The sequence below is a fragment of the Aotus nancymaae genome, unplaced genomic scaffold (assembly GCF_030222135.1).
Source record: "Aotus nancymaae isolate 86718 unplaced genomic scaffold, 86718_ANA_hifiasm-v0.15.2.pri h1tg000046l, whole genome shotgun sequence".
NCBI classification, from domain to species: Eukaryota; Metazoa; Chordata; class Mammalia; order Primates; family Aotidae; genus Aotus; species Aotus nancymaae.
This window is the reverse complement of record NW_026988460.1, coordinates 24258517-24271068: the sequence shown is the minus strand read 5'-3', so window position 1 is coordinate 24271068 and position 12552 is coordinate 24258517. Positions and strand designations below refer to the sequence as shown.

At 53.1% G+C, this 12552-nt stretch overlaps 1 protein-coding gene across 1 annotated transcript in view; it reads left to right on the top strand.

Annotated features, from left to right (window-relative positions):
• Positions 1-12552, top strand: part of NUP210 (nucleoporin 210) — a 99883-nt gene that overhangs the window by 73601 nt on the left and 13730 nt on the right. The window contains exons 22-30 of the mRNA XM_021675727.2: positions 566-693; positions 806-941; positions 2556-2618; positions 2818-2997; positions 4983-5063; positions 5980-6111; positions 7257-7415; positions 10021-10112; positions 12112-12286. Coding sequence (XP_021531402.2) covers positions 566-693; positions 806-941; positions 2556-2618; positions 2818-2997; positions 4983-5063; positions 5980-6111; positions 7257-7415; positions 10021-10112; positions 12112-12286 — 1146 coding nt within the window. The remainder of the gene's footprint in view (positions 1-565; positions 694-805; positions 942-2555; positions 2619-2817; positions 2998-4982; positions 5064-5979; positions 6112-7256; positions 7416-10020; positions 10113-12111; positions 12287-12552) is intronic.

The following is a 12552-nucleotide window of genomic DNA, read 5'->3' as shown; positions in this document are numbered from 1 at the left end:
AAACTGGGCTTCCATAGGGTTGTGGTCAGGTTCCTGAGAAGATAGAAGGGCTGGTAATTAAAATGGGAGTGTTCATGCGGCTTAGGCGCCTTAAGAAGCTAATATGCTCTGCCCTGACTCACAAACTCCTCCTATAATCTTATTTCCACTGCTGTTTGCTAATTGTCTGTTTCTTTACTGTATATTTCTGACTCCCATTTCCTAAGGTTCTTACTGTGTTAAACACTACCAGGTGTGAGCTGTTCAGTCAGTGAGCCTTTATTGAGGTTCTACTGGATGCTACACTAATTAGTGTACACTACACTAATTAGTTCTACACTAATTAGTGTATTAGTTATTTAAGAGTAGGGAGTGGAATTTATGCCTCTAAGTATCCCCAAGATTCCCCTCATCAATTTTCATTTGCTGACTGGCTGATAATCCAGAGGTCAAACTGGGTGGCTTTCCTGATTCCCAGGTCTGTGGGGTGAGGTTGGTGATGCTATCTCAGAAAGTCCTGGGGCACCATAGATGGTAGGATTGGTCTTTCGGAGGCCACCCTTGAACCTCTGTCCCCATGATGCAGGTAGAGATTGGGAAGACAGTGAAGGCATACATCCGTGTGCTGGACTTGCACAGGAAGCCCTTCCTGGCCAAATACTTCACCTTCATGGACCTGAAGCTCCGAGCAGCCTCCCCGATCGTCACATTGGTGTGAGTCCTCCTGGGGGTCAGAGGAAGGCACCTCAGAGACTGTGCTGACCCTAGCTGCAGCTTTTCCCATGGGTTGGTCTCAGAGAAGTCCCAGCCCTTCCCTCTGTTTCAGGGCCCTCGATGAAGCCCTTGACAACTACACTGCCACATTTCTTGTCCACGGTGTGGCCATCGGCCAGACCAGTTTAACCGCAAGTGTGACTGATAAAGCCGGACAGAGAATCACCTCAGCCCCACAACAGATTGAAGTAAGACGGGTTCTTCCCACACCACATGGGATCCGCTCAGTGCTGGGGGTTGGGGGTGTCTGTGTAGTGATAGGCTGGGAATTTTTGTCACAGTTCAGAAAGCTACTGTGGAGAAGCCATATAAAAATCTGTGTACAGCAATTTTCTCTCATCAAAAGGTAGCTGTCACTAGCTCCAGGATCTTGGAGGCAGCAAAGTTAGACTGGCAGAACTGGAGGGAGGGGGCCAAGTGACTTTACTTTTCCTCTGTGACATGAGGGGACTGTGTGGCTCAGAGAAGGTCTGTGCCTCATCACATGGCAAGAGGACATATCAGGACCATTCCCAGAAAGCATTGACTGGCCGGAAGCTTAGACAGATGCTGGCTCATGTGTGGAAGAACTCCTTAACCATTGGCTCTAAGCCTTAGAACAGGCGCTCCGAGGGCAGTGGGCGCCTCTCATGGGGGCTGTGCGAGCAGAGGTGTCATAAAGGGAACTCCTGAAGTAGGCGATTCCTGAATGAGGGGAGCTCTGAGGTCCCCACACTGGCTTTATATGTGGTATGGGGCTGTCTTGGGGTGTTAGGTTATGACAGGAGCCCCACTGCAGCCACAGGCTACAGCAGTTGTGGCCCAGGCATTGTTCCAAGTCTATTCACAGAAGCAACATTCAGTCAGCCCTGCAAGCATCCTCCCTGTGTCTGGGCCATGCGGGGGCTGGTGAGCGTCATTAATCTGTGATTCAAAGCAGGTGGGTGCCATCTATGTCTCTAGATGGATATATATCTTTCTTCTCCTGGTGATGAAAAATTCGTTCCTTTTTTTTGGAGATGGAGTTTCACTCTTGTTGCCCAGGCTGGAGTACAGTGATACGATCTTGGCTCACTGCAACCTCTGCCTCCTGGGTTCAAGGGATTCTTCTGCCTCAGCCTCCCAAGTAGCTGAGATTACAGGCACCCACCACCACGCCCAGCTAATTTTTTTGTATTTTTAGTAAAGATGGGATTTCACTGTTTCTGCCCATCAGTAGCACAGCTGCAGAGACTGATACTCCCACACAAGTAGCACCCTGGCCAACCCTGCACTCACTCACCTACTCCTGCCAGGTGGGCACTTGTAGAGGTTGCAGGAGGAGCAGGTGGGGGCTTTGCCTGCTCCACAGAGTGACACTGGCGTCCCTAGTCTCCTCCCAGGCTAATCCGGAGGGCATGCTAGGATGCAGACAGTGGGGCCACCTCTGGCTCCGTAGGCCAGGTGGCTGGAGGGTATGCATTGCTAATGTGTCCCCAGGTGCTGCTGACATTGCTGGTCAGCCACCACACACTGAGAACCGCTGTTCTGAGGGGATGGCTCGGCTGCCTTCCCTCCAAGCTTGTGGGGTTTAACGTCTAGGGAAAGTGAAGCACAGTCACAAACAGCAGAACAAACCCCAGAGAACCAGGGAGCCTCGACCAATGGCTGGGAGACAGCCCCCAGCATTGGCCCAGGACCCTGGGCCCTGCTGGTCACTGCTCACAGAGGGGTGGATGTCCGTGCCCCAAGTTTTTCTCTCATGAAATATGTAGCGTGTAAGTTATGCTTGGTGCTGCGAGCTTGGGGCACAGCAGTCCTTTCTCTCCTGTGTCTCCCCACAGGTCTTTCCTCCGTTCAGGCTGATGCCCAGGAAGGTGACACTGCTTATCGGGGCTACAATGCAGGTAGGAGCCAAGAGGCCATGTCCTGCTCCAGCCCCAGTGCAGGCCACCACCTAGTTCCAGGCACGCCGCCTCTGGCCCTGCATGCAGTGACTGGGAGAAAGCAGAAGCTGCCTGCACTGGGGCCCTGGCTCTCCTAGTGGAAGATGCGGGCTGCCTGGCATGACGGGCACTGATGCGTCCCTGTTCCCTCCCCGCTCAGGTCACTTCCGAGGGAGGCCCCCAGCCTCAGTCCAACATCCTTTTCTCCATCAGCAATGAGAGCGTTGCTCTGGTGAGCGCTGCCGGGCTGGTACGAGGCCTCGCCGTCGGGAATGGCACTGTATCGGGGCTCGTGCAGGCAGTGGATGCTGAGACTGGCAAGGTGGTCATCATCTCTCAGGTAACAGAAGTGCTATTGGAGACTGGCACTATCCACACCCCCTGGGACAGCCAGCTCTGGTGATGGGCCCACTGCTTCCCCAGACAGCTGTGCCTGGGACAGAAGCCTCTTTACTGTGTTTGGATTCTACCTCAGAGGACCACCCCTCTGTAAGGGTGCTGCTTCTACCCCCTGAGTGTGCAGTCACTGCCAAGGACCCCGATGCAGGACAGCCCTGCCGATATGGGAGCACCCAGACCCCCAGAGGTTACTGTTCTCCAGGCTGAGTCTCCTAGTCCTTCCCACTGCTCTGTACGGGACAGGGTATTCAGCAACCTCCCCCACACTGCCCCGTCCCAAAGGGCCTTTCCAGTGGAGGATGATGGCAATCTTGGTGAGGGCAGACGCTGCTCTGAGCACTTTGCCTTCGTCTCTTTGACTCCTCTTGAGGATTAGGGCTAAAATCAGGGCCCTTGCATTTTCCTTGACCTCCTTCGCCAGCAGTGACTTGCAGAAACATCTCAGGGAAGGCTGCTTTGGGGTTCTGCTCACAGCTGCGCCAGAAACCTGGTCTGTAAGAAGAGCCTTCTGTGATGTGTAATGCAACTGTGGACAGAAACCTACTTCAGAGTCAGTCATCCCGTTCCTCATGAGAACTAGGTCTCCTGGATGCAGTCTGTGCACTCCTGAGTTCAGAGCCTATAAACACAGCACCCCGGGAGCTGGCGAGTGCACCGCCCTAGAGGGGATGCAGGGAAGTCCTTGTTCTCGGAAACTGACTTTGATCCATCATTGAATTCATTGATTTACTCCTTTTCCCAGTGTGTCAATTCTGAAGACAAAGAGAAAGCTTAGGGATGTTAAAACCTATCCTGGGGATGGGGCAGGGTTCAGATTGGCTTCCTGGAGCATCACATTCAGGACCACAGGAGGCCCTCAGTTTTTTTTCTCTAAAAAGGATTGCAGCCTTAGGAACTGGCTGATTTTTCTCCTCCTAAGGGTGTAGGTAAAGGGCAGCTGGCTAGAAATTCAACCAGAGGGGCCCTGCATATTCCTTGTCTTTGTGGTCTAACCTTGCTGGGTGGGCACCTTCCCCTCTAGGTCCCCCATCTGGCAGGTTGGGGAGGTACTGGGGAAAGGTCCTGGTGGTCCTTGGCAGATAAAGGGGCTGCACCACCAGCCCTATCTGAAAGGCATCTTCTTTAGCCCAGGCAGGCTGGGGCATCATCTGTGGCTCCCTTGTCCATGTCTGGAATGTGAGTCTGGTCAGATGCTTCAAGTTCCGTCTGTCCAATCCAGGTCACACAACAAGCACCCCAAGGCCACAGGGTAGGCCAGGAGGAGATGGAATAGAAGGATGAGTGAAAGGAGGGGAATGAGTGCTTATCAAGCACCTACTATGTACCAGCACCAGGCATTAGCCCAAGTCACGAGGCTCACAAGGTGGCATGAGCACATGTCAAAGGGCCTAAGGGTTTTAATAGCCTCAGTTCAGCGTGACTCAGCAACACTAGGAAGAAGCCAGGTAAGTTAGTCTTTGGCCAGATTAATAGGAGTGTGGAGTTCAGAATGAAGGAGGTTGTAAGGTCTGATCAGACTCTACAGGGCTCCTGCATTTGTCCCTGTACCCTGCTCAGCCAGAGACAGGCAGGCTGGATTTGGGGTTGGGAGGATCTGGAGACCTGTCACTTGAGGGCCACCGGGCCTAAGGAAGAGCAGGCATCAGTCCCTGGCCCCAGGTCTGCAGTGCTGACCTGAAACAGCTGGATCAGACAGGGCGGCAGCCTCAGGGGACCGGGCTGGGACTGGCTGACCCAGGTGGGGTGAGGCAGCGACAAAGCCAGGCCTCCCTGGGCAGAGGAGCATGGTGCTAGGCATCCCGAGGGGCCTCCTCACCACGGACTCTGAGCCACAGCCTCGTTCCCTAGAGGGGTCCCTTCCTGAAACATCTGGGGCTAGCACAGCATCCCCATGCCCTGCACCTGAGCACCATGCTCTTTCCCCAGGACCTCGTGCAGGTGGAGGTGCTGCTGCTACGGGCTGTGAGGATCCGCGCCCCCATCACACGGATGAGGACGGGCACTCAGGTGAGGGGACCTCCTGGGCTCTGAATCCTGGTTCCCAAAGAGCCACTGCTGGAATACAGCGCTTCTCCACCTCCTCAATCTGCTTGGCCTGGGTGTCTAGGGGTGATATGCCTGTTTCCCACCTGTCCCCGTCCAGGGAGACACCCTTTGTTGCTCTCTGGCAGTCACTGATGAAGGCCTGCTTCCTGCTAGCCTGTCACCTTCCCACATCTCCAATAGCACCAGGCTCCTAACAGGAGCACAGTGACTATGGTACTTACTCCACTCCGTGCTGTCTTGGACATTAATCCGTTTGGTGTTCATAGCAGCCCTGGGAGGCTGGTGTCAGAACCATCCCCTTGGGGGTCATGTCACAGATGAGCAATTAAACACACAGAAAGCTTAAGACCCATGCCCAGGGCCACACAGCTAGGAAGTAGTGGCACTGGGAGTGGACTGGGCAGCCTGGCACAGTACCTGCTGTGGCCTTTTGCTGTCTTGGTTCCACCTGTGCCCTCAGGCCAACTCAGCAAATAGAGACTGAAGGAACCAGGCACTCCACCCACGTGTGCTTGGTAAGCAGGGACCCTGGCTTGATTAGGAGAGAGGGTCCCGGAGGAACCAGCAGTTTGGGGTAGCACGAGGTGTGCTGCTGGGGAACCCCCAGCCTCCTAGAGCTCCAGGGACTCCTTCCAGAAATGAGTCTCGGCCATTCGGAGGCACAACCTGCTGCAGGGGAGGGCCGCGTGGGGAAAACAGTCCCGCCTCTGGTTTGCTCATTTGGTATTTCATCCAAAGTTCTGAACCTGTGCCGTGCCCTTCTCTGGTTGGGGAATAATTGGGTACATCTCCCACTGCTTGAAGGAGGCAGCAGAGCTTCTGGGGACATTCCCAGTGCTGGGACTCACTAGTCACCAGGCCTGACTTCTCCTCCTAGATGCCTGTCTATGTCACCGGCATCACCAACCATCAGAACCCTTTCTCCTTTGGCAATGCTGTGCCAGGCCTGACCTTCCACTGGTCTGTCACCAAGAGGGATGTCCTGGACCTCCGAGGGCGGCACCATGAGGTAGGTAACCACCTGCCCAGAGCCCACCTCCCACCCCATCCCAGACCAGCACCCTGAGGGGCAGGGAGGGTTCCCACCACATTGTCTCAAAGAAGTCCCCATCCTCACACCTATCGAAGCCCTCCCACTTTCTGCCCTCTCCTGAGGCTCATCGGGACTCCCTTGTCCCAAGTGCTAGCCACGCAGACAGGGTGAGTAGGTAGCTTTCCTAACAGAAGTGGCCGTGTGGGGAAGTCACAGAAGTCCTGGGAAATCAGAGTCTGCAGCTTCTGACCATTTTCTGAGATGATGCCTTGCAGCCCTTGGTTTCTCCTGGTTTATCCCAGAGGCCAAACTCCCCTTCCCTTAGCCCAGCGAGGGGCCCTGGCTCTTCCTGAGATGTCAGAGCTGGAAGGTGCCGGGAAGAACCTACTAAGTCCCTTTTTGTGTTAACTGAGGCTGGAAACAAGAAGGAACTTGCCCAGGGTTGCCCAGCAAGCCAGTGGGGAAATGGGACTGGGCACCCACCCCTGCCACTCCAGGCTCAAACCCAGGTGGGCCTTGGGCACACAGGACCCAAGCAGGGGTGGCTTAAAAGGTTACTTCCTGTCTGATCCAGGGACAGCGGGGATGGAGGCATGGAAAGAGGGTACCCGAAGCTCATCTAGTATAGGATGAATGCCTCCCCACCCTACTCAGTGGGAACAGGGTCCTGTCCCTGGTGGCTGGGGGGCTCCCCCAGATTGCTCCCATGGAACACAGGCAATGAGACTTACTAATAGATATCCCAAAACAGAGCAGTCTGCGGGGACACACTGCAAAACCCAGCATAGCTCTAGGTGACCTACACTCACTGAAGGCTGAGGGACATTCTGTCATGAAGACCCCTGGCTTATGTGGGTGGGCCTAGTGTTTTTCAGACACATCTGTTCACATCATGTGATGCAGGCAGGGCAGGGCCCATGTGCCCATGCTGGGGAAGCCAGGTCTGCACAGCTCTGGGGTCAGCAAACCCAACACAGGCAGGAAGGCAGGGCCCTTGAGAACAGGCCTACAGCTGCCAGGACCGGAGGGCTGGGGAATCTGGGGCTGCTGTCCAACTCTACCTTTTTGAGGACACAGGGACCTGGGCCTCACCCCTGAAAACGTGTTTGATGTCTTCCCAGGCGTTGATCCGACTCCCATCACAGTACAACTTTGCCATGAACGTGCTTGGCCGGGTAAAAGGCCGGACCGGGCTGAGGGTAGTGGTCAAGGCTGTGGACCCCACCTCAGGGCAGCTGTATGGCCTGGCCAGAGAACTCTCGGATGAGATCCAAGTCCAGGTAGGAGGCAGGTGGACAGGGAAGTGGGCAGGGGCTGGGGGAGGCCTGAGAAGCTCTCAGTTTGTGGGGGTGACAGTGGCCCATCACAGTGGGGTTAGGGTCCGGGTGTGACTGGTGCTGTGGGAGCCCAGAGCTGGGGCCAAGTGAAGGCTTCACAGAAGAGTAATGTTTCAGGATGGGAGAGGCTGGCAAAGGCCTGGAAGTGGGAACTCACTTGATGTGTGGCAAAAAGAGCAAAGAATTCTGAGCTTGGGGCTCACTGTGTCTGAGTAGCCGTTAATTTAATTATCTGTGTTTATTTAACATGCATAGAGCACCCAACAGAGGCTGAGGTGCCTTTGCACGCTTTTCAGTATTGCCACCTCTGGCCCTCAGGTGAAGCCTGTGGGGCAGGACGGGGCAGGGGCTGCCACCTGCTGATGATGCCCCTGAGGCAGGGAGGGTCAAGGTCACAGGGTGAGTGAGGGGTGGTCTCAAGATGCCTGGGGGAACAGGCCTGTCTGCATTTGGAAAACAGCCCCAGAGAGGGAGGGGCCTTGTTCAGAGCCATGGGGTCAGGACTGAGTCCAGTGGCTCTTCTGCCTGGGGTACAGCCCTGGGTCTGTGTCCAGCCTGTACCTGCTACTTACAGGATGGACCCTGGGTGAGTTCCTGCCCCTCTGGGCCCCTCTGCAAGGTGGGGGCTTGGCAAGTTGGCTCTGAAGAGCATTTTTGTCTTCAAGGGCTTCGTTCTGCTCCTTTGGACCTCAGTAACCACCTGGGTCCTCCTAAGCTGTAAAGAAAAACAAAAAATATCCCCCACATGTCCTGAGATAAGAAACTGTCTGTGCCTCAAGAAGAAATAAACTATGTCTAACTCAAGCATGTGCCTGATCAGGGAAAAGAAGCAAATTTTTCAAGAAAGAAACACGCACAAAAAACAAAAACCCACCTATTTGCCAACCCCTCACCCCTGCCTGCACACACACATTATACATGCACACACACACATACATGGAGACATATATGCGTACATACACAAATATACAGACACACACAGATGCACACAACATCCCTACACTCACCAAATACATGTTTTTCTTTGTTAAAAGGAAGTAAGTTCTGGAGCCTATCATGGAATTAAAGTCAGGGCTTTGCAGCTTCTAAATTCTGTGATCTCAGTTGGGTCACTTGACAGCTCTGTGCCTCTGTTTTCCTATCTGACAGCAGGTGGAGTTTGAGTAAATCAGAAACTAGGGAATCTGGATCCAGCCTACACATGTGTTTTATTTGGCTCATTCAGGCCTTTGAGATAGCTTTTACTTGCTGTCATGTAAAGATAGGAAGATTCTACATAAAAATCTAAGATGCAGCGTGTCCTAAAGATACAGTGTCTGCCACAGCAAAATCAGCAGACGATGAGAAGCAACCTCGACCCTATTAGAGATGCGCTCTCCAGTTTGCCACAGGCCCTGCCACTCCCTGTTGTTTCTCACCATTTGGGAAGTGCTGTCCCTCCCAGCACCTCATATGGACCCCACAACTCTCAAGACAGGCATGGAGAGGGTGTTAGTTGTGGACCATGTTACACACAAGGAAATCTAGGCTTATGTGGACAGAGCACAGAGGAGCTGGGAAGAACGGAATCAGGCCAGTTTCATTTGGAGACTCACTCATCAGATCTAATGATATCAGCCATAGGCTCAGGGTACAGTTCCACCTGCCAGTGAGTGACTGCCCCTGGGTCAGGCTGGGAGGCCTCGGAGGCAACAGCCCCAAGGGGCCTTAGAGAGGGGACTTATACAGGTGGTGGACACATCTGAAGTCTTGCGGAGAAGAGGTCTGGAGTTCCCAGGTAGGCGTTGCAGCCATGGGCTTGGGGAGCCACCAGGGCCTTAGAGCACCTGGGCTTCCCAGGATCAGATCTGAGCCCACATCATGAGGCTGATCATCTGCTAGACTGAGCTCCTCGCCAGGCCCCTGCATGTGTCACAGGGGGTGTTCTGAGTCTGTGGCGGTGAGGAACAAGATGTCTCTGTGAGAGGAAGGAGCAGTTAGGTGGCTTCTTGCCCAGGCTCAGTCCTGGCAGAGTTATCCTGAGCAAGACCCCAGCCCTGGAGTTGTGCGTGCTACCCCTCTGAGCTCTCGTCCTGGCAGGTAAAGTTCTCTCTCTCTGGGCACAGAGGGAGAGGCCTGTGTTTCCAGGCTCCTTGAAGGAGCTTCCATTAGGCTGCACGAACATGAGCCTGCCTGCCTTTGGCCTCTTTTTTTTTTTTTTTGATGAGATAGGGTCTCGCTCTGTCACTCAGGCTGGAGTGCAAGCCTTAGCCTCCCAAGTAGCTAGGACTACAGTTGCACGCTACCATCCCTGGCTGACTTTTAAAATTATTTTGTAGAGACTGGGGGTTTGCTGTATTGCCTAGGCTGAGCTGCTGCACCTGGCTACACCTTTGGCCTCTTAAAGGTCAGCCCTTGCCATCATGTCACCAGTGCCCTGACAGGCAAGAAAGCTGCTTTTCTAATCTCTGCTTCCCTCCTCGGCTCTTGCTGCTAGGATAGAAGCAGACACCTGGCCTGGAGGTGACTCCAGTGTCCCATTGGAAGTGAAATTTGCCCTCTCTTGCAGGTGTTTGAGAAGCTGCAGCTGCTCAACCCTGAAATAGAAGCAGAACAAATATTAATGTCACCTAACTCATATATAAAGCTGCAGACAAACAGGTACGTGACTCAACTCTTGTTTCCAGCAAAGCTACGAGGCTGCGCTTGCATCTGACTGCCTATGTGTCAACACTGTCAGGAGCCATGGGTGTTTTCAGGGAGGTTTTCTTATGCTGTGCTTTGAATGGGTGAGGCCTCTGCCTGTTCCTTCTCTTCTCTGTGGAGCTCCTCTGCTTCTTAAAATCACTTCTCACCATGAGACTCCTTTTCCTCCCTGTAGCCTAGAAACATTTTCATGCTAGCTACTAAAATTCAATTTTTAAAAGGGAAAAAAGCACCAGCTTAGAAGTGTTGTGTTTCAGATGCCTCTGTGTTTTCAAGACTTGCCACTCAGGGTTAGCCGATGAGCCAGAAGTATCAGCATCACTGGGCGGAGGAGATACAGCTCTCAGGCTCCACCCCAGAGCTGCCCAGGGGGAAGCTGCACTCTAAGGAGATCCCCAGACGACGGGACCGCATAGTAACACTTGGGAATAGCTGTTTAAAGCCTGTCTGCAAACATAATTTCTACCTTTGATTCCAAGGGGATACCTTTTTTAAAAAAAAAAAAAACACAGAGTCTTGCTCTGTTGCCCAGGCTGGAGTGCAGTGGCGTGATCTCAGCTCACCACAACCTCCGCCTCCTGGGTTCAAGCAATTCTCCTGCCTCAGCCTCCCGAGTAGCTGGGACTACAGGCACCTGCCACTATGCCTGGCTAATTTTTGTATTTTTTTAGTAGAGATAAGGTTTCACTATGTTGGCCAGGCTGGTCTCAAACTCCTGACTTCGCGATCCACCCTCCTCAGCCTTCCAAAGTGCTGGGATTACAGACGTGAGCCACTATGCCTAGCCCCAGGGATGCCTTGCTTAACAGTGGCTTGCATTTGAACAGCGGTTGCCAAGCGGGTGACTCCACGGGCCACAGGACACTTATGTGTTGCATGAAACACATTCATGTTTTCATTCAGCCAAAAGTAACAAAGTGCCAGACTCCATGCTGGGCTCCAGGAACACAGATATGGGTGACATAGGGTGCTCCGGAGGAGGGTAGCAGGAGAAGGCTATTAGAAAGCAAGATGTAATATTAAAGCCAGAGCCCAAAGAAGGGTGCTCTCCATGGGGATTTAGGGGAGGCATGTCCCAGATGGAGATGCTCAGGCTGGAGGACTTGAAGGATGAGTAAGAGTTCCCCAGGTTAAGAGGAAGGGGTTGGCGGGGGAAGAATGTCTAGGCAAAGGCAATAACATTTGCTCCTAGTCATCTGTAGGGCTGGGGAAGAGAGAGATGAGGGGGACTAACCCTGGGAGCTGGAGGCCTTTCCTTCCTAGGTTTCTTTATTATATTAATGAATATGTAAAAGAGTGTAAGATATGGTGTAATGCACTTCCTACCGAGTGCATAGTATCAGTAGTTTGCTCACTGTTTTCTTAGTAGGTAGCCTGTTTTTATCCTGTTAACAGTCCTTAGAAATAGGAGAGGGCATGATCATTGTACACCTTTCACCATGGAGGAAGTCAAGGCCGAGAGAAGAGGTGACATAATGTGCACACAGCTGCTGGCAGGACATGTCGGGACTGGCTCTGGATTCTATCAGGCTGAAAGCCCCATCCTCTCCACTATGCCAGGCTGCCTTGCTTCAGTAAATTGAGAGCAGCTTGCTGCAGAAATGATCTTTTACAGTAACTATCCCATAGAGCTGATGAAAGAAACTGTCTTTACAGTCTCTCCCTCCCTACTGGCTGACCCACGGCAGGCGCTGCTCTGGGCAGAGTGAGAAGCCACACTTTGCTCAGAACCATTGGATTTCTGAATTAGTTTTCTGTGGGTGACTGATGAAGCAGCAGACAACTGACAGCACATGGTCCTGAGGGCCGTGGAGCCAAGATTGGGTCTTTTTTCTCTCCTGGGAGCAGGGGGAGCTGCAGACTCCTAAATCTCCTGGCATTGTATCCGGGCCCTCGCTAAGACCCAGTCCTACTGCTGCCATCTACAAAAACGGTTCTGTTTTGTTTTCCAAAGGGATGGTGCAGCCTCGCTGAGCTACCGCGTCCTGGATGGACCCGAAAAGGTTCCAGTCGTGCACATTGATGAGAAGGGCTTTCTAGCGTCCGGGTCTATGATCGGGACATCCACCATCGAAGTGATTGCACAAGAGCCCTTTGGGGCCAACCAAACTGTCATTGTCGCTGTAAAGGTACGGTTGCATTCGCCTCCTTTTGGTAGTAGTAAAAGCAATAGCACTGAAGTAATATGCCTCTCAGGCATAAAAGTGAATATATTCACCTTCCAGCTGAGAAACTGTAGACAGGAATTTAAGAATAACAGGGGAGTGGCAGAGTGCAGTGGATCGCACCTGTAATACACTTCGGGAAGCAGAGGTGGGTGGATCACCTGAGGTCAGGAGTTCAAGACCAACCTGGCCAGCATGGTGAAACCCTGTCTCAACTGAAAATACAAAAA